General features: G+C 43.2%; 1 protein-coding gene across 2 annotated transcripts in view; it reads right to left on the bottom strand.

The window, feature by feature from the left end:
• The window catches only part of HTR2C (5-hydroxytryptamine receptor 2C), a 731,884-nt gene that overhangs the window by 9,179 nt on the left and 700,071 nt on the right, over positions 1-22,634 (bottom strand). For both annotated transcript variants that reach the window (XM_068249562.1, XM_068249561.1), the window contains one exon: positions 21,941-22,141. In XM_068249562.1, the coding sequence (XP_068105663.1) occupies positions 21,941-22,141 (201 nt within the window). The remainder of the gene's footprint in view (positions 1-21,940; positions 22,142-22,634) is intronic.

Here is a 22,634-nt window from a genome sequence, read left to right as displayed (position 1 = left end):
TACAAATTGGCAGGGTAAAGACTGAATATCCGATAGATCCATATAATTAAATGGCAGGAGGGGCATTATAGCACATTCGTAACATTTTTACAAGCCTGAAGATAATATCATATGCAATACATATTTAATAATAAAATAAATTGAGTAGGATAGACAAGAAAAATATATAATAGAACATTAAAATGCACCTGAAGCAAACTAGATGTAAAAAAGAGATACTGTATTTACCGGACTATAAGACGCTCCTGACCATAAGACGCACCAAGAATTAGAGGACAGAAACCAGGGGGAAAAATGTATACTAAACTTGGTGCATCCATGGTGAAGGGGCATCTTGTGGATTATGCCCCCTTTTTACCTCATGCCCCCCTGTACCTCTTGTGTCTCTTTGTGTCGCCCTCTGCCCCCCTTGTGTGCCCCATGCATCCGCCTCTGTACTCCTTGTGTCCTCCTCTATGCCCCTTTGTGTCCTCCTCAATGCTCCTTTGTGTCGTTGTGTCCTCCGTTTGTCTGCCTGTGTCCTCCTCTGCATGGGCACAGTACAGTAAGTCCCTGACATTGCGGTGAGTTGGTGGTTTGTATTGGCAGGTGTTCACAAGTCAGGAACTCCCTGCATTTGGACTATAAGACGCAGTGTCTTTTTCCCCCACTTTTGGGGGTGAAAAAGTGAGTCTTATAATCCAAAAAATACAGTACTTACCTCAGTAGTGGGAAGCCTCTGTAAACAACCCACTGTTCCAGTGCTGGGTCACTTTGGAAGTGTTCACCAAAGTTTTGCTGAAAATGTTGCTCTGGCCACACTCCAGTATGAGTACAAGCTTCTCCATACTAGGCATGGGTTCATAGGATCCACAGAGGCCCAGTAGAACATAGACGCTCATGCACTGGTTTCCTCCTAAATGCACAAATGCTTTCATTCTACTGGGCATGCCCGAAGCTTACAAGCACATACATTTTCTAACACTGGAGCTCTGGCAAAAGCATCTCTGAAGCTCTTACTACTATGTGGATCAATGAGAATCATCCTTGCTCATACCTGGAGCATGGCCTCAAGAAGTAGAAAAGACTGGAAGGCAGCGGTGGGCTTGAGGAGGATCTTTGAAGCTTCTGGACTATACCAAGTATTCCCACTAATATGGGAAGTATCTAACGTTTAACTTCATCCCTTTTAGTAGCTGATACCCCTTTCCCATGAGAAATCTTTTCCTTTTCTCAAACGGATCATCAGGGGGCTCTGTATGGGTGATATTGTGGTGAAACCATTCCCACTGCGGAACCAGCAAGTCTGGCGTCAGCACGCCTACCGGCTGGGAGTAGACGCTCTACACGGATACCGGAGAGAAGCTACCACCGTCCCGGGATTACAGTGAGTCAGTGGGACGCTGTGGAAGAGCCACAGAAACCAAATGGGCATCAGTGCCGATTTGTGATGTGCTTGATGAAAACCGAGTGCAATTCATGAGCGCAATTGAAAGTTAATTTTTTTTTTTACAGTGCTATGCAATGCTGTTTTTATGCTTGTTCTTTATGCCTTAATATGGAATTTTGATACATTGAAGAGTGTGATCCGGTGGGTTCGTTCATATACAGCAGGGAGGAATCTCAAAACGCGATTGGTCCACCTGCAAGCTGAGGTGGTTTGGATCTGGTGAGCTGCTGGTGAAAGGGGGTGTGCTGTGAACCCACAATAGTGATGAGCATAGTGTGATTCACATACACTGGGAGATGCATGCCTGATGTGTAATGAAGGAAGCTTGAATGCCTATGCAGTATTATGCTATAAGGGATTGCTTTTATTCATTATAGGAATTTAAGGAGAGCACAGCGGGACTGTGGTATTGAATTGTATTCAGACACTACTGCACCCAAATAGACCAGCATGGCTGCAAGTCAACTGATATCATTTAAAAGGAAATAAATAGGGCAGCCTCCATATTCTTCTCACTTCAGGTGTCCTTTAAAGAGACACTGTAGCTAGAAAAACGCCCCCCTGGGGGGTACTCACCTCGGTAGGGGAAAGCCTCCGGATCCTAATGAGGCTTCCCCCATCCTCCTCTGTCACACAGGGGTCTCGCTGAAGCCCTTCAAAGCCGGCCCGACAAATCCGTCAGCCTGTTCAATATTTACCTTTCCAGGCTCCAGCGGGGGTGCTGTTTCGGCTTTCGGCTCCGAAGTAGACGGAAATACCCCATCTCAGTCTGGTCCGTTCTACTGCACAGGCGCCGGAGACCTGCGCCTGCGCAGTAGAATGGACCCGACTGAGATCGAGTATTTCCGCCTACTTCGGAGCGCAGCGCCGCTACTGCGCCTGCGCTGGAGCCGGGAAGGTAAATCTTTACATCGCTGATGTTCGGAGGAGCACAGCAGGACCCAGTAGGACGCAGGAAGATGGGGGAAGCCTCGATAGGATCCGGAGGCTTCCCCCTCCCGAGGTGAGTACCCCCCAGGGGCCGTTTTTCTCAGTACAGGTTTTCTTTAACATAAACTTCTGAACTAAGTTTACTTGATAAATTGGTAAAGATTATCTGGGTTAAGGAAAACACATTTTAAATAATTTAGTTATAAAAAAAAATGTGTTTTCATCCCATTAATAACTTAAAAATTGTATGTTTTTAATGGTTAGTCTGAATGTGTTAAGAGAAAAAAAGAAAATCCCTGAAAGCTTTAATTTATTGTGTTCTGCCAAAAGACAAGTTGATCCACTTAGAAATAGTTTCATGAAACCTGCTTCTACTGTATACATACACCCTGAGGCTTTTCAGTGTATAGTCATTAGTAATGCTTTGTCTATGCTAACTTGTGTAAAATTCCAAGCAAAAAAACCTTCAAAGTTCTCTGTAAGGGCTGAATAAAGTAAACTATGGCTTGTTAGTCACTGCAGTTATTATGACATCCTGAAGGCAAATAGAATGCATGAAAATAGAAGTATGCACAAAAACTTGACCGTTCTTAGCATTCTTCTTCGTGATTTACACTAGCAACTGGTAGAAAATACCATACACATAGTTCAGTGCGTCAGAGACTGGTTATGTCAAAAATCAAATGAAAGTGAGGCTGAAGCTCAGAAACATATTTATCACATATCATTAGGAGGCAGCAGTACCAGCCAAGAACCCATGGCTGGGTTACTAGCCATGTGGCGGCGGTGCCAACTATTTATCGATACTAACGAGTACTAGATAGTGATCCTAAGAAGCATTTTGGAATATTGGGCAGCCTCACTCAAGTCTTTGCATCTCTACAGAATTGCTATGGAAGGAGCTGGCCTTTTTTTCACTCTTCCAATGGTTTTTTTGCTTTACCAAATGCGGCAAGGCTTTGTGAATTGAGCCCATAGTGTTGCCGTTCTCTATTGCACTGACATTTCCTTTCTTTACCACATTTTCAGCATTTTCACTATAAGTTCATTTAGGTCTCATGAATTGCTCTCCTCCAGGCCTTAACATCTTAGCCTTGATGTAATCTCCTGAAGTCTTGTTATTTTATAGATCTTCAATGGAGTCCTTATTGTAAGGTTGGGATGGAGGCAGATTCATTGCTCATGCTATAGTAGCTCTTAGAAATATTCAGCTCATCTTTTTAGAGTCTGGTCTTTCCCACCAATAGGTGGGAAAGACCAGACTATCTTATCCTTACAAAAAAGTGTCTTAAGATTAAAATCTTTTCTTTATAGCTTAAATTGTCTACTATTTTTTTTTCCTGTACCGTTGTACCTCTTCTAATTCTGAGATCTCTTTTTTCACATTCTTGCTTCTTCCTTCTATGCTGTTAACTTTTCCTTACAGAAGGTCTTTAGAACTCTGTAGAAGTGGTTCTAATCCTCCTCTGGAAATTTTGTCTCCTAGCCTTATTTACCACTTTCATCTGTTCTTTAAAGACCTTTTCAAATCAGTCACGACCTTTGGCTTTCTTCCTCATGCCTATTGCCTAGAATTGTATGCCCCGTTTTCGCCATTATACTTCTTAAAGAGACACTGAAGCGAAAAAAAATTATGATATAATGAATTGGTTGTGTAGTACAGCTAAGAAAATAAAGCATTAAGAGCAGAGACATATGTCTAATATTTGCTTCCAGTACAGGAAGAGTTAAGAAACTGTATTTGTTATCTATGCAAATAGCCATTGACCTCTGCGACTTTGAAAGTGCGGAGAGCTCTGACTTCTGATTAGATTATCTCAGCTGTATTGTGTTTTTCTTTTGCAGAAAACAGTTCAGGACAGGTCAAAAGTTCACTGCCTGTTCTGCAAAAACTTTTAGAATGCTGAATAATGTGTAAACTCCAAGTATTAGAGAATGAAGCAATGTTTTAAAAAAAGCTGTATAACTGAAAATAAAAATATGAGAATTTTTTTTTGCTACCAATGTTCTAGTTCATGATATCATAATTTTTTTCGCTTCAGTGTCTCTTTAAAGGACAACCGATGTGACATGTGACATAATGAGCTAAACATGTGTATGTATAGTGCAAAGCACACAAATAACTAGGGGGAAAGAGATAAAGGGTCAATAGTTCATAGATTTGAGCTCTGGCACACTTCAATAAAGGTGTCACTGAGCAGAGACAATGAAACAATAAAAACTTAAGTAAACATTTGCACACATGACCTTATTGCTGACTTGCTATCTGTCCTTCCTTGAACCAGTCTTGAAGGTATGCTACTGTATACTGAGAATACTCCATGTGACCTACTACTTTGTAAATGGCTTACCTAGTTAATTAGCCAAAACAATTTGGCTCTCATCAACATAGTGCAGATCCGTATGCTTACCCGTTTTTCCTGCTTCACAAAAAATGTGCTCAAAAGTCCCTCCCCCTCAGATTATACGCGAGTCACTGTCTCCCCAGTGCCCTCTCATGGAAGGGCGATTGTGATTGGTTCAAGAGTGGTACTTTCCCCCACCCGGCAGGGCTATTGGAAGCCAATCATATGCATCTGTAGTCACTCACGGAGCTGTGCAGAAGTGTGTGACATCCTGTTTGCGGAAGTCCAGACCCGCAGTGAGACCTTATCAGAAGAAATGACTGGGTTGCATTCACACTTGCCGCGGGTACTCCTCTACACATCTGCACTCATCAAGCCGAACAGAAGCTGGGCACTGGGCAGATGCTCCCTGCAGTGGAAATCTGCGATACCCAGAGGCTCTTCCTTCCTCCCCAGGGATGTATACAAGATGGAAAATCCTCATCTCCGAGCACCAGAGAACTGCATGGAGCACCGCATCATAGGACCGGGCCCATATGAGCCGCCACACTGGTGAGGTGGTCTGCACGGGGGTACCCGGCATATGTCTCGGGGAGGGGCCTTGCTGCCAGTCTGCCAACTTCACTGCTCAGCATGATCTAGAGATATTTACAGGAGGTGGTACATCTGTACTCATCAAGCTGAGCGGAAGGGCAGACACTCCCTGTAGAGGAAATCAGTGATACCCACTACCCAGAGGCCCATGGACTCTCCAGCAAGACCTAAGGAAAGGATAGAGGTGCTTTCCCCCTTTCAGTGGAGAAACAATGTGTCTTATAGTCTGAAAAATACGGTATATTATATTTTTCAGAAACTAAAAAAAACTCTTCTTAAATTGGGCACTAGGCAAATCATGTACATGCAGCTTTTAAACAAAAAGGGCACCACCATAGACTTTGATTGAAAATATCGGCAAGAGGGCACCAAAAGGGACATTTGGGTGCCAGGAAGCACCATTTATTTATAGTTTTTCTGTTTTTGTTCTAGATTTTTAAGCTGGAGGGGAAATTCGGGCAGCAGGCAGTGCCCTATAATTATTATTTTCTGCTGTTTATTAAGCCAATGACAAGGGTGAAATTTGGGTGCCAGGTGGCGGTTAGGCATCAGGAAGGGGTTTTTTAAGGTTACGCATTGGAGAGGGGAGGGTTCTGTATTAGAGTAGGGTTAGGTTTACCTTGCTAGAGTAAAATATTGATAATTACAATTACCAATATTTTACTATTGGTAATTACAATAACCACAATTTTACTATTGAAAAGTAACACTTTAAATAGTAGAATATTGGTAAATGTACTGATATTCTACTATATAGGTAGCGTTCCTGCACCCGATTTCTCATGGCGCCTGAAATTCATGTACGCTTAAATTGTTCCTTGTGTGCAATTTTATTAGCAACATAAGAAAGCACTGGTATAGAGTAAAACTATTTAAAACTGTTTAAAGAGGGAGATAGTGGTGGATTTACCTCCCCAAAAGACTACACAGTCAAATATATGAGAACAATTCCCTTTCTTGGTGGCTCCAAGTATTGCAATGCATTTTGTGGGTCACAGCCCGCTTCCTCAGGCTATAACAGGAGCACTGATTTGTAGCCTTAGCGTGTATAAGCGCCATTGTGTGAGAGTGTGAGAAGAGGGTTTGGTAAAGTGAGGGTAGAATAGCATTAAAACGACTGATATTCTACTCTCTGTAGAGTGCTAATAGCAGCTTCACCTGGTGCCAAATGAATGTTGTTACCTTTTTAACCATAACCTCCACCGTCCCCACAAAAGCAACAGTGCACACCGTGTCTCTATGCTCTTTTGCCTAGAACTGTTGCCCTAGCTTTTGGGTACTGAAAGCTACATATTACAGTCAAGTGTATGCACCTTTACTTAGTATATGGGATTTAACTGCCAGATGTTGAAACTGAGAAGGCCTAGGTAAGATAAATCCCTAGAAAAGAAAAAGGTTATATTCATACTCTTTGGACTCTGGGGACTTTGGCGTTGTCATTTTAGAGAGAAGACTAAAAAACTATGGTGGAGGCACATAATATATCTATAGTTTATCTATATACAGTATCCACAACTGTATAAAAAGAAGAGGAGAGAGGAAATTTCTTACCTCTCTAGAAGATTCAACACCAGTATGACTGGAAAAAGATATTTATTCAACACAAGATATAAATTGTCTATTCTTCTAGTCTATATCTTGTGTTGAATAAATAAATATATGTTTCCAGTCATACTGGTGCTGAATCTTCTAGAGAGGTAAGCAGTTGCCTCTCTCCTCTTTTTACAGTATATACAGTTGCGGATACAATGATTAACTATAGATATATCTGGCGCCTCCACCACAATTTTTTTAGTCTAGTCCTGACACTCAGAGGAGGTGCTGACAGCTTTACAGTTTTTAACTATAAAGTCTTCAAGGAGAGCGACCATCCAGTATCTAGTTTGACTTGGACTAGAACCGAGTAGGTGCAGTTAATTTCTTGCAGGTTTATACAGTGGCTGCAGGCATCTGCAACCTACCTTTGAGTAAAAAAAAAACAACTGCTTATGTATTGCCCTTTACAACTAACAGTACTGCACCATTAGGGTCCCGGAATCTCCATTTTTCTTCAGGGGATCTCAAGTACCCGCAATAAAGATCATTGATACCTTAACTGAACCTTAACTGAACGGGGGGTAAAGAGTTTCACTTACCTGGGGCTATTACCAGCCCCCTGCAGCAGTCCTGTTCCCTCGGAGCCACTCTGGAATCCTCCGTTCCTCGCTGTCACTTAGTTTCGTTTTTGACGACACACCAGTCGTCCGGCCGCCATGCGTATTATTTTTGTACGCGTTGTGGCTCGCAACATCGCTAATTGCAGTAGGGAATGCGTCCAATAATACGCATGGCGGCCGGCCGACTGGTGAGTCGTCAAAAACGAAACTAAGTGACAGCGGGGGACCGGAGGATTCCAGAGCGGCTCCGAGGGCATAGGACTGCTGCAGGGGGCTGGTAATAGCCCCAGGTAAGTGAAACTTTTTACCCCCCGTTCAGTTAAGGTTCCCTTTAGCGATTTAGAGACAAATTTACTTCAGCAGTACAACAACCTCATTTGCTCACAAAACATTATCAGGTACAGGTGAAGCCTAAAACAACTGAAATGTATATTTCTAATATTTGATTTATTTGTATTTAAAGGATCTGTAACAAAAACAAACAAACAACATCCCCTGGGGGGTACTTACCTCGGGAGGGGGAAGCATCTGGATCCTAATGAGGTTTCCCCCAATCTCTTCACCCTCCGAGATCCAACGCTGGCAGCCCCCGAACAGCGGCAAAGTAAATAATTACCTTCTGTGCTCCTGCTCCAGGCCCAGTAGTGGCTTTCCAATGGTCTTCAGCGGAAAGAGTTGAACCCAATCAGGTCGGCTCTTCTGTGCAGGCGTAAGGCGCCTTATGCCTGCACAGTAGAGGAGACCCAATCGGGCTGTGCAGAAGCACAGAAGGTAAATATTTCAGTCGCTACTGCACCTGCGGCACAGCCGACAAGCTTGTCCGCTGATTTTTCTGGGGCTGCCAGCGCTGATCCTGGAGGATGAAGAGGACAGGGAGGCTTCATTAGGATCCAGAGGGGGCTGTTTTTTTTTTGTTACAGATCCTCTTTAGGTTAACATTTAAAAAAAATGTAATAGAATTTTTTTTTAAACAAATATATTAAAAAGGTCTATAAAAGTACGTCATGTTCTTTAAAAGAAAAATGAAAGAAAAAAAATGATCAGAAATTCAAAAAAACTGAATTGTTGCCCTCGCAGCAAGAAGACAGCATTATTGATTTCTGTTATTTACATCTGGAAAGTAAAGCTTTGCCGGTACTCCTGTCTTCTTTCTCTACCTCCCGTCTCTTCTAATGCTAATATTACACTACCTTTCAACAATATGCGAAATCAAAATATTCATGTAGGTAGGTAGAAATATTTCCCTCTGTACGTGTTTCTTAGATTTATAATATTTGCTCTAAATTGCGCCTGTAATGTCAAGCAATGTGCTGCAATACATAATTCGCCTTGGATGATCTATTGTTCTGGTGTGTTCATGGAAATTCCCCAGAGAAGCCTGGCAGATGTGAATTTGAACAATCTTCTGTGCAAGAAGAGCTTCAGTCTCCATAGAAATACACATTTTTTCTGGTAAGTTTGTGCAGAAAAAAACTGCAGATCAGGATGAGGACAACTTTACCAAGAACTCACAATTAGCACCAGACAGATGGGATGTGTACAGTTTGGATGCATTGCTCCATTGCCAGATAGTCTCCTGTTACCTTCTGACACAGCTAAGTGTTGCTCTTTTCTAGTGATGAGCACAAATTGTGCACAATTGTAATTTCGCATTGTAATTCGCAATCAGGATGCAAAACCGTAAGGTGAAATTTCGTGTAAAATGGTGATTCATTTCTTTGGAAAATGTAATCAAGAATGTAATTTTGCAATTTCCCATAATTTTAACATAAATTTGTGCCAACTTTAGCGGTTACTAAAAAAGAGCCATAAATGCTATCATCAACAAAATTGCTATGTTTGTTGAGGGGGATTGTGGGAACAAGACTTACTTTTTTTCAAAAAGACTTTGTAGTTTTTGAGAAAATAGAAAGGAAAATGCTCATTTTTCTGAGTTTAAAAACTATTATATCCTTTGCATCTTTAAAATGTTCTCAAAAATTAGAAGGACTTTTTTTGTCTTGTTTGCACCGTTCTAACACACGAAGCAAATTTGGAAAGAACACCATGTATGGAGGCACAAAATTATGCTAAAATTATGTAAAAAAAGACATATAGATTACACAAAATCAGTTGAATGTTCAAATCATAATTAAGTGTGGTCGTAACTGCAAAAATGTACACAAAACTTTGCGTAATTGTAAATAACAGATTATGATCATCATTACTCTTTTTACATGCTACTTGCACATTGGAAGAATATGTTGGTGTATTCGTGGGGAAATAGTGTGAGAGTGGAAATAAGATGTGGAAGCAGCAGCAGTCTTCGGGAGATCACTCTGTGAGCCATAATTCATTTGATTTAATTGTGCTCTCAGTTCACTAAATTAGTTTAAAGCTCCAAAGTCATTATGTGATTATGATCTTGTGGTTGAATTGGACAATAATGTCTGCACAATCCTCTGCCGTTGTCTGGGTATGACCCTTCTCTGAGAATTAAGATGCTCATACATCTATCAACTTGATGGCCGATCTACCATCCCATTTGATAGATATTATCAAATCAGATGAAAATCAGTGCTGCCAAGCGCATGCCCAATCGACGATGTGACCAATTTCAGGCCGAGCATGTTGATTGGACATGCTGCAAGACGTCAGGCCATCATGGTTGATTGGGTGCATGGCAGTAACGGTGAGCGATATTGAAATAAATGCACCTCACTTGTACACCAGAAACCACATGGGGCGCATGTATGGACGGAGGACTGAGCCAGGAGCCAGCGCCGGGCACGGACAGGTAATGTATAGTACACTGGGAGTTACATTACACATTAGGAGGACAGCGTTGGGTAGATAAGGCGGCAGATGCAATTTCAGCATGAAATTGATCGGTAATCGGCCTGCAGTGTATAGACAGCTGACAGATCTCTCACTAACCACATTTGATTAGAGAGAGATTTTTCTCTTGGTCAAATCTGCACATCATCGCGATTTGCTAAGTGTATGGGTACCTTTAGCAATCTAACAGGATCAAATATCACAATAGGTGACTATGCTGTTCCTCTGCAGAGGGAGGTTACCAGCTTCTCTTCCTTTGTACAGTACATAGAGATGCACAGTTATGCTCTGCTGAACTAAGTTGTAATTTTCGTATTATGATCTAAAATGACAGTTGTCAGATTGTGTTTTGCACAGCTGCCACACATATGGAATCCGTACCTTGCATTATTGTCAAAGCAATGGCTGGAAACACAGTAGAATGTTAAAGCAGGACTGCTGTCAAAATACACCCTTTGCTTTAATAGATTACCCATACCACATAAGTTTTAAGAACAAACACTGTCAAATAATTCTTAAAAAGGTTAATAGGTTTAGTTTCATTTTCTCCTGGAAGCCTTATCTTTGTGCTGCAGAGAAAAGCACTGAGCTCCGTGAAATTCTGCAGAGAGAGATTGTTTCATCTATATTATTATTATTTATTGTATTTATAAAGCGCCAACATATTACGCAGCGCTGGACAATAAATATATACAATGATACAAGGATGACAGACATCGGGTTATACACATAGAACAAAGTTATACATACAAATTGTACAAAATACATGATCATGCAATATGGGCTGGTTAGGTAGGCCCAGTAATACAAGTACAGGCTGTCATAGGACAGGAGCACATGATCCTGTAGATTACACTAGGGAGTGGAGGACCCTGCCAGAGGCTTACAATCTAAAGGGAGGGGTGGAAACACTAGGAGGGGCTGTTAAATATTCCTTAGAGAGTTACTGTGTGGTAGGAGGTGGGTAGGCCATCATAAAGAGGTGGGTTTTGAGGGCTTGCTTGAATGTGTTGAAAGAGGGAGCAAGTCTGATGGGTGGTGGAAGGGCATTCCAGAGGGTGGGGGCAGCTCTTGAGAAATCCTGCAGGCGGGCATGGGAGTGTGAAATGCGCGGGGTGGTGAGGCGAAGGTCGTTGGAGGAACGGAGGGGGCGACCTGGTGTATACTTGTGAACAAGCTCCGAGATGTAGGTAGGGCATGTTTTGTGCACAGATTTATACGCCAGGCATAGAATCTTGAAACTTATCCTGAAACGGATAGGGAGCCAGTGCAGGGATTCACAAAGGGGAGATGTGGATGCAGAGCGGTGCGAAGAATGGATGAGTCTTGCAGCCGCGTTCATCACTGATTGAAGGGGGGCAGTGCGTTTCAGGGGGAGGCCAGAAAGAAGTGAGTTACAGTAATCAAGGCGGGAGATGATGAGGGCATGGATGAGCAGTTTGGTCGTGTCCGGGGTTAAGAATGGGCAGATCTTGGAGATATTACGGAGGTGGAAATTGCAGGCTCTTGTGATGTTTTGGATGTGTGGGATGAAGGAGAGGTCAGAGTCCAGGGTGACACCCAGGCAGCGGGCCTGGGAGGTAGGGAGAATGGTTGTGTTGTCGATTGTGAGGTGGAAACCTGGGATGGGTGCAGCAGCATGGGGTGGAAAGATCAGGAGCTCAGTTTTGTCTAGGTTAAGCTTTAGGAACCTAGCTGACATCCAGGAGGAAATTGCTGAGAGACACGAGGAGACCTTGTTTATGGTGGTGGCTGAGAGATCGGGGGTATGGAGGTAAATCTGAGTGTCATCTGCATAAAGGTGGTAATTGAAGCCCAGGGAGGAGATAAGCTTGCCAATTGAGGAAGTGTATATGGAGAAAAGAAGGGGGCCTAGAACAGAGCCCTGGGGGACCCCAACTGAAAGGGGGGCAGGAGTTGAGGAGGAGCCATTGAAGGAAGTGGTGAAGGAGCGATTGGATAGGTAGGAGGAGATCCAGGCCAAGGCAAGCCCATGGATGCCCATGGACTGTAGTGATTGGAGGAGGAGGGAGTGGTCAACAGTGTCAAATGCTGCAGAGAGGTCAAGGAGGAGCAGGATGGAATAACTGCCTTTGGCCTTGGCAAGGGTAAGGTCGTTGACCACCTTGGCGAGGGCTGTTTCATTTGAGTGCGCAGGTCGGAATCCAGACTGTAGGGGGTCAAGTAGGGTATTGGTGTTGATGTATTGGGTAATGCGCTGGTGGACTAGGCGTTCGAGGAGTTTAGAAGCATAGGATAAGGAGGGAGATTGGGCGGTAGTTTGAGGGTAGGGATGGGTCGAGTGAGGTTTTTTTTCAGCAGGGGAAGCACAGTGGCCTGTTTGAATGCTTTGGGGAAGATGCCTGTGGAAAGGGAGAGATTGAACAAGGAGGTGAGGACTGGGGCCAGGTCAGGGAAGTGGGGACGAAGAGTATTCGCGGGTACCGGATCACAGGGAGAGAATGTGGGGGGGGGGAAGCCACTAGCAGCAGGCTGACTTCATCAATGGTGGCAGGAGCAAAAGAGGCGAGGGGTGGATGAGACAAGGGAGCCGCTGGGAGGGAAGGCAAGGGGACAACCTGAGACGCATTGGTAAGGGAGGGATGGAGGAGGGAAATTTCATTGCGTATTGTTGCAATTTTAGTGGTGAAGTGGTTGGCAAGGTCATTGGCTGAGAGGGAGGAGCTGGGAGGGGGAGGAGTGGGGTTGAGGAGGGAATTGAAGGTAGCAAAAAGCTGTCGAGGGTTGGAAGCTTGGGTTACAATCAGTGCTGCAAAGTACCTTTGTTTAGCCTCAGAGAGGGCAGTGTGGAAGAGTAACAGTTTGGCCTTGTAATCTAGGAAGTCAGCATTGAGATGTGATTTCCTCCATTTCCGTTCGGCTGCTCGAGTTTCTTTCCTGAGGTTACGTGTGTGGGTGTTGTGCCAGGGTTGGGGGTTGGGGGGCTTGATAGGGCGGAAGATTGAGGGGGCAGCTTGATCTAAAGCAGATGAGAGGGCAAGGTTATATTGTGCAGCCGCTTCATTGGGGCATGTTAGGGTGGGTAGGTGGGAGGAGAGGGAGAGAAGGGGACTTGCTAGGACATTTGGGCTGAGATTACGTAGGTCTCTCTGCCATCGACCAGGCTGAGGGGTGGGGAGAGAAGTTGTTGGTGGGGAGATAGTGAAGGTGAGGAGGTGATGGTCAGAGATAGGGAAAGGTGCGATGTCCAGGTTGCTGAGGGAGGTGGACTTTGAGAATATGAGGTCAAGAGTATGACCAGCGCGGTGGGTGGTGGAATTTGTGTGCTGAGAGAGACCAAGGGATTTGGTGAGGGAGAGTAGCTGCTTGGCAGCAGTGGAGATAGGCTCATCGATAGGTAAGTTGAAATCCCCGAGTATGATGGTGGGGAGGTCAGATGACAGGATGTGGGGGAGCCAGGAGGCCAGGTTGTCCAGGAAGAGTGAAGTTGGAGCAGATGGGGGGTGATATAGGACCGCAATGATGGCTGGGAGAGGTTGGTACAGGCGGATTACATGGGCCTCGAAGGATGAGAAGTGCAGGGAAGGGGGCGGTGATAGGACCCGGAAGGTGCAGGGTGCGGAGAGAAGCAGACCCACTTCTCCTCCAGACCTGTTGTCAGGTCTGGGGGTGTGACTGAGATGCAGTCCCCCATAGGAGAGAGCAGCGGCTGCGGTACAGTCAGAGGGGGTGAGCCATGTCTCTGTGAGGGCGAGGAAGGTGAGGGATTTGGAAAGGAAGAGCTCATGGATGGATGTGAGCTTGTTGCGGACAGATCTGGCTTTCCATAGACCACAAAACAGAGGGAGAGAGTGCCTGGGGGTTGTATGGATGGGAATGAGATTATTATGGTGTGGTCTGCGGATGCAAGAGGAGTGTGGAGGGGCTGGAAGGGGGTTGGCTGGGAGTTTGGGGACCAGTGGGGGTGTAGGAATGGGTGGGTTGAGGATGGAGGAAGAAAGCACTGGGACCAGCTGGGGAAGCAGGTGGAGGAATAGCATGTGGTAGTGGTGGAAGGGTTGGCAAAGGGTTGGTAGGAATATGGTGGGTGAAGTGTGGGTGAGCCAGAGAAAGGACTGGGGGGAAGGGGTGCATAACGTTGTGTGGAGAGGAGGCTGGCAGTGGTTTGGACAGAGGTAGATGTGTAGAGAACGGTGGAAGATGCATGGAGTAGGAGAGAGGAAGCAATGTGTGTGAGGTTTGGATAGTGATCAGGAATGCAGGTGAGGCTAAAAGATTGAGGAAGTTACCTTGGTGTAATGCTGATTTCTGCTGAATTGCTGTTGAATTCTGGTAAATTCTGGTTAATTTCCACCCTTTGAAAACGACCCTTAGAAGACGACCCAAAGTCGGCCGGCCCGGACTACCAGACCTCCTGATATACACACAGCATCAGAGCAAATGAGTAATCAGGATGGTCTGGCAGACGATTTGCAATTAAGCAGGGGGAGGGCCACTATAGTCTCCTGCAAATCAAACAAGCTTGTAGGTGTTACAACTTTGTTTGAAATCACAGGCAGGTCAGCAGTGTGAAACAAAAGCCAGAATTTCAATAGCAAGTAGTAAATTACAATGTAAATATGTTACTTAGGCGCTACTAATATGAAAAGCAGAGCAGGACAGCAGAAATGAGCCACATGTAATATATTAGAGATGAAACATACACAGCAGATGGATGCAGTAGGAACCGGTTTCAAATTGAGTGCAGGTCAGATTAGAGATGAAACATACACAGCAGATGGATGCAGTAGGAATCGGTTTCAAATTGAGTGCAGGTCAGATTAGAGATGAAACATACACAGCAGCTGGATGCAGTAGGAATCGGTTTCAAATTGAGTGCAGGTCAGATTACAGATGAAACATACACAGCAGATGGATGCAGTAGGAATCGGTTTCAAATTGAGTGCAGGTCAGATTAGAGATGAAACATACACAGCAGATGGATGCAGTAGGAACCGGTTTCAAATTGAGTGCAGGTCAGATTAGAGATGAAACATACACAGCAGATGGATGCAGTAGGAATCGGTTTCAAATTGAGTGCAGGTCAGATTAGAGATGAAACATACACAGCAGATGGATGCAGTAGGAATCGGTTTCAAATTGAGTGCAGGTCAGATTAGAGATGAAACATACACAGCAGATGGATGCAGTAGGAATCGGTTTCAAATTGAGTGCAGGTCAGATTAGAGATGAAACATACACAGCAGATGGATGCAGTAGGAATCGGTTTCAAATTGAGTGCAGGTCAGATTAGAGATGAAACATACACAGCAGATGGATGCAGTAGGAATCGGTTTCAAATTGAGTGCAGGTCAGATTAGAGATGAAACATACACAGCAGATGGATGCAGTAGGAATCGGTTTCAAATTGAGTGCAGGTCAGATTAGAGATGAAACATACACAGCAGATGGATGCAGTAGGAATCGGTTTCAAATTGAGTGCAGGTCAGATTAGAGATGAAACATACACAGCAGATGGATGCAGTAGGAATCGGTTTCAAATTGAGTGCAGGTCAGATTAGAGATGAAACATACACAGCAGATAGATGCAGTAGGAATCGGTTTCAAATTGAGTGCAGGTCAGATTAGAGAATAAACATACACAGCAGATGGATGCAGTAGGAATCGGTTTCAAATTGAGTGCAGGTCAGATTAGAGATGAAACATACACAGCAGATGGATGCAGTAGGAATCGGTTTCAAATTGAGTGCAGGTCAGATTAGAGATGAAAAAGGAACACAGAGATCCCCAAATAGTTTAATACGCTCAGGAAGCTATTGGCAGTAGTAAGGTGTATAAGAGTTGAAGAGTTTATACTCACACACATGGGTTACCACAAATGCAACCACTGTAGTGGCGGGTGGAGCTGTTATGACCTGACCCCACTCAGGTTAAGAAGTCGCTCTCTGTTGATAGGTAACAAGGGGTAACACCCCTCCATAGGGGTGGACTTAACAATATGAAGAGAAGTTTGAATAGAGGCTCCAGAATACTTAAAAACTTTTAAAAAACTTTTTAAAAATGTTTAAAAAGGGTGGCAGGGGTGGGCCTACCCCCTCAAGAAGTAAAACACAGACTGTGTTGATTAAAACCACCCTGGCGTTCTATTAAGATCGCCAGGGCGGCTGCGGGAGGGTTTTTTTTCAATAAAAAAAACTATTTCATGCAGCCAACTGAAAGTTGGCTGCATGAAAGCCCACTAGAGGGCGCTCCGTATGCGTTCTTCTGATCGCCTCCGGCGGCCAGAAGTAACACGGAAGGCCGCAATGAGCAGCCTTCCGTGTTTCGCTTACCTCGTCACCATGGCGACGAGCGGAGTGACGTCATAGACGTCAGCCGACGTCCTGACATCAGCCGCCTCCGATCCAGCCCTTAGCGCTGGCCGGAACTTTTTGTTCCAGGTACGCTGGGCTCAGTCGGCTGGGGGGACCGTCTTTCGCCGCTGCACGCGGCGGATCGCCGCGCTGCAGCGGCGATCAGGCAGCACACGCGGCTGGCAAAGTGCCGGCTGCGTGTGCTGCTTTTTATTTGATGAGCATCGGCCCAGCAGGGCCTGAGCGGCAGCCTCCGGCGGTGATGGACGAGCTGAGCTCGTCCAGACCGCTCAGCTGGTTAAAGTTTCAACAAAGATACCGTTTATTTAAGTACTCCACAATGCAACACGTTTCACAGGTTCTATCCCGGTCCATCAGGCAATCAAAGGAGTAAAAAGTAGAACAAAACCAGAGAGAGTAGGCTAAGCACCTGTACATAATATCATCATAGCCTGACAGCAATTTGCATAAAGGAGAAACCAGTGAGGTAGATGGCACATAAAGCATTTTAAGTGGTTTATTAGCCCTGCGGTAGTAAACATATAAATAGAAGGGACAAATAGTGATGAGTTGGTGAACATAGGAGTGTGTCGCCTATAGTAAACTAAATAAAAAACAATAAAATAATAAGGAGAGGAACTTCAACGATGATAGTAGCACTTTAATGCTTTTTTTTACCTCAACCAATGCCTATTTAAGTTTGACTTCAGATTTTATACCCTTCTTTACTTGCACTTCAGCACAAGCGAAGAGTGAGAATGCCGAATAGAGATGGCCCGAATGGTTCGCCGGCGAACAGTTCCCGGCGAACTTCCAGTGGTTCGCGTTCGCCAGTGGATGCAAACTTTTCCGGAAGGTCGGTTCACCCCCATAATGCACCATTAGGGTCAACTTTGACCCTCTACATCACAGTCAGCAGGCACATTGTAGCCAATTAGGCTATACTCCCTTCTGGAGCCCCACCCCCCTTATAAAAGGCAGGCAGCATCAGGCAGTGGACTCACTCGTGTGCCTGCAGCAATTAGTGAAGGGATAGCTGCTGCAGACTCTCATAGGGAAAGCTTAGTTAGGCTCTTGTAGGCTTGTTAGGTTGCTCCTTGCTGATTCTTATTGCTAAAAAAGCACCCCACAACAGCTCTTTTGAGAGCTAATCTTGTTCTTGTGATCTATTTTTTTTCTGTGTGTCCCACTGACACTTGTGTTGCATAGACAGCCTTGATAATTCATACTGTGTGTGCCACTGCCAGGCCCAGCACATTCAGTGACTACCTGTGTGTGTGACAGGTGCACATTGTAATACCCATTACTGCATATACCTACCTACCTACCTATTGTTCACAGTGCACCCAGCTACCTACGTGAGCGCACGCAGTGTCACTGTGCCTGTCCGCTGACCGCTACCTGTCTGTGTGTGACAGGTGCACATTGTAATACCCATTACTGCATATACCTACATACCTACCTGTTGTTCACAGTCCATCCACCTCCCTATGTGAGCGCACGCTTTTTCACTGTGCCTGCCCGCTGACCGCTACCTGTCTGTGTGTGACAGGTGTACATTGTAATACCCATTACTACATATACCTACCTACCTACCTGTTGTTCACAGTGCACCCACCTACCTACGTGAGCGCACGCAGTGTCACTGTGCCTGTCCGCTACCTATCTGTGTGTGACAGGTGCACATTGTTTGGTCACTACCTTGGGACGTGCATGCCATGCCTGCTGCCTTCCTTGGATGTGTGGTAGCCGTTCCTGCTCCTTTGCCCACAGTGTGCCTGCTGCCTTCCTTGGATGTGTGGTGGTGGCAGCCATTTCTTAGGCTCCCACTCTGGACCAGAATCGAACCAGGATTCCCCGGCCATTACCCGTGGTCACTCGCAATGGCAGACTTACCCTCCATAAAAGTTTATCGATGCAGGTATTGAACAGCAAGCAGAACAAGTATTTAAAAAAATAGATGTAAGCGTTAACAATGGTAGAGACAGAACCATGGAAAGTTGATAAGGCAGTCAGACATTACCTGACATCACTGAGTGAGGAAGAGCAATCTCGCCATGGTGCGCAGCGGTCCAGCACGGCCGCCACTCCACAAACAGCTGTTTGCGGTGCGTTACACAGTGAGTTTGTTGTGTCAGTGTGAAGCAGTACTCTAATTACACTCCCTGATTGATTTATACGCATGCAAGATGTTTTAAAGCACTTTAGGCCTGCAATTTAGCATTCAATGTGATTTCTGCCCTTAAAATGCTGCTTTGCGTCAAAACCAGATTTTTCCCTGGGACTTTTGGCATGTATCCCACTCCGCCATGCCCCCCTCCAGGTGTTAGACCCCTTGAAACATCTTTTCCATCACTTTTGTGGCCAGCATAATTTTTCTAGTGTTCAAAGTTCACCTCTCCATTGAAGTCTATTGCGGTTCGCGAAAGTTCGTGCGAACCGAACTTTCGCGGGAGGTTCGCAACCCAGTTCGCGAACCAAAAATCGTAAGTTCGGGCTATCTCTAGTGCCAAATTTCTTTTCGCATTATTTTTTGCGAAGATACAGTTTATTTAGATTTTCGAGCGAAAATGCCAGAATTTTTTATTTAATTTTGTGTGTTTTTCGCGGTTTTCAGTAATGTTTCAGTCAAAATATCTGTTTTTTTTACGTTCTTGTGATAAAAATGGTCACAGTATAAGTATAATTTCCCCACGATTTTCATGTTTTGAAATTTAGATTTTTTTTTGTGTTTTTGCAGTATAAAATCTTTTTTTTTTTCATTTTTGTGGTAGGTGCAAACATACAAATATACTAGGGTTTTTTTCGCACAGGTTTTCTTGAATCTAGAATAGCATTTTCTATGCAAGAAAAACTTTGGTGATGATTCGCAAGCAACACTGCTCAGCACTTTAACAACCCCCACTCCCCTTTTGTATACAACTCATACAAACACCTTCTAGGTATATTCGGTATTTTTAACCCTTAATGAAGAATTCTGTGTGAAAGTACTTTTTTATAGGGAATATTTGTTGGGTGCTTTTATTAAGAATATTTTACTATCATTATTTTATTATTTTTTATTTGGTTTACTATATGCAAAACACTCCTGTCTATGTTCACAAACTCATCACTATTTGTCCTTTCTATTTATATGTTCACTACCTCAGAGCTAATGAGCCACCTAAAATGCTTTATGTGTCATCTACCTCACTGGTTTCTCTTTTATACAAATCGCTGTCAGCCTACAATGAAATTATGTACAGGTGTTTGCCTACTGCCTCTGGTTTTGTTCTAGTTTTTACTCCTTTGATTTCCTGATGAAGCGGGATAGAACCTGTGAAACGCGTTGCATTGTGGAGTACTTAAATAATTGGTCTCCTTGTTGAGACTTTAATCTAGACAGTCTGTGTTTTACTTGTTGGTGAGGTAAGCCTACCACTGCCACCCTTTTCAATTGTTTTTTAAGTGTTTTTACTCTATTCTGGCACCTCTGTTCAAGCTTCTTTTCATATTGTTTCATCTATGGCTGCAGTAAATAAAGCTCATTTATAGCAAAAAGTTTTGCGTGCAAGATAAACTGATAGAAAGGTGTGATTGCAGGAAAAATAAGTTATCTGCTTACCGATTAAACTAGATATTACATTATTACACAAGAAGGCTTATTGTATGCCATATTGTAAATCTGCTTTGAAGCGGAATATAACCCAGCATTTCATCTTTGCTCTAAAACATTATTTACAGCATATTATATGCAAACAGCATTTTTTTTTTTTACTAGACCAGCATTCGAAGGGTTACACAAAGAGCTTGAAAGTTCAGTGCAGTGAAATGTGGACACATCCGAAGTTGTAGATTATGTTAGCTTGTGTTTACTTATATGTATCAAGTGAGGAATGTGACACATTCTCTTACTGGAGAAGCAGCTCAACACAGACAGAGAGTCAAGGCATGTCTGCCTTCAATACATAATGAATAAAACCAGTTATTAATAAAATGCAAAGTCAGCTCACAAAGCAAAAAACTGTACTTTTGGGAACCTATAATTTTTAAATTAATAATAGTTATGCACAAATGCAAATATGATAACCGTACGGCATATAAAAAGTGGAAAAACATGTTTTTATTGAATATTATGTCAGGGTGTTAAACCGCTTTAAAGTGGTCTGAAAGTCAGCATTTCTACTTAGCTCTAAAATATTTCTTAAAGCTTTAAAGCTACTATACCAGAAAAAAATTCTAGCAGAACATCACTGAAATGGTTAAACAACACATTTTGTCCTGCTATTCAGCTTCACATCTGCATCCAAACTGCAGATAACAGTATCTTATGTACTTGTTAAACACAAATGTATCAACACTGGAATGTAAACAAACTCTCTCTGAGAAATTGTCTCTGCTTCAGCCACACACAGTGTTCAGAATAGCTCATTAGAAGATTCTAATATATAATAAAAAGCAGTTATAATAGAAAAATAATAAAATGCAATTCCAGCTTTCAGGGAAAGAAAAACTACACTTTGGAAACTTGTGATTTGTAAACAAATAACATTACTTGTGCACAAAAGAAAATATGATAACTCTATGAGTAATAAAAAGTAGGAAAACACATTTTTATTGAATGTTATGTCAAAGTTTCAGACCACTTAAAGATAGAATTAGCACTGACACTGATGCTTGCTGAGACTCTTGGATTGATGAGAAATTGGGGTGAATGTACTTCTTATGATTTGATATTAATAACATTCTAACAGAGCACAGAATAAAGAAAACCAAAAAAAAAAACGGATCTATGCTTTATGGCATCAAGGACGACGGTGTGCCATAGGGTGCCTGAGATGTTTCAGAGATCCAGCAACACTCCTGCTTGAATAATAATAATTTGATATACTTACAGAGCGCTTTTCTCTTGTTGAACTCAAAGCTATTGTGACTGCAGCCACTATGGGGCTTGCTCGGTAGGCAGTAGCAGTGTTAGGGAGTCTTTCCCAAGGACTCTTTACTGAATCCTTATTGCTTACTGAACCCCTTATTGCTTACTGTATAGGAAGAACCAAAATTCTGATTTTGGTCTCCTATGTCAGAGGTGTTGCCCTTAACCAGTACATTATCACAACTTGAGGCACTGTATCAGTGCTGCTACAGAGCACTTTTTATAAACAAAAAAATGCTGTCTTCTTGAAGTTATTGAGACTCAATATAAGATCTCCATGACACTAAAAATGGTAATGTCCAATAATGTGTCACAGTCTGCTTTAAAGCAGCATGTAGGCATCTTGATGAGCGATTTTAAGTATTGCCATTGATGACCATAAACCTAGTTGTTATAAATGCCTTGCGGCTAAGTAAGATTTAAACAAAGACTGTGCTGCTTACCCACTGATATAGTCCACACAGCAGCAATCTTCATCATAGCTTTAGTGCGGGAATTGAAGCGGCTGTGCTCTATGGGGTTACGTATTGCTACATACCGATCAAGAGAGATTGCACAGAGATGCATAATAGATGCAGTAGAAAAGAGTACATCCAATGAGATCCATACAGGACACAATATTCGAGGCAAAGGCCAGGCATAATCTGAAATTGAAGGGAAAAAAAATGTATACAACAGTTAAAAATACAACCCATCTAAAAATAGCACATGAAAATAAGAAATAATCTCATTGTAGTCAGTCATTAAAATAAGTGTGATAAACAATTAAAATAAGCGAGATCAGTGTGATAAGCAATAATCAAATTGTGAATCATGATCACGATTTTGCATCACAAAATTACATGATTTTGCTGCAATTTGCGATTGTGATTCAAGAGATTGATCACATCCTGATCGCCCCCAAAATGATGCATGCTGTGCGTCTGCCATTTTTGTAAATCACAAACACTGCAGTGAGAATGATCCCATTTGCTCAGTGCTTTTGCTGATTGCCGGAGATAGAAGATGAAAACCAGCAGAAATATTCTTTTCATATATTTTCATATCGCATTTCTCCTAAATCTGACCATGAACACCAAAAAAAAAAAAACAAAAACAAAAAAACAGTAAAGATAAGCGTAAAAAAAATGTCTTCTT

The sequence above is a fragment of the Hyperolius riggenbachi genome, chromosome 8 (assembly GCF_040937935.1).
Source record: "Hyperolius riggenbachi isolate aHypRig1 chromosome 8, aHypRig1.pri, whole genome shotgun sequence".
NCBI lineage: Eukaryota > Metazoa > Chordata > Amphibia > Anura > Hyperoliidae > Hyperolius > Hyperolius riggenbachi.
The sequence above is the reverse complement of the archived record's forward strand: the minus strand, read 5'-3'. Positions and strand labels throughout refer to the sequence as shown.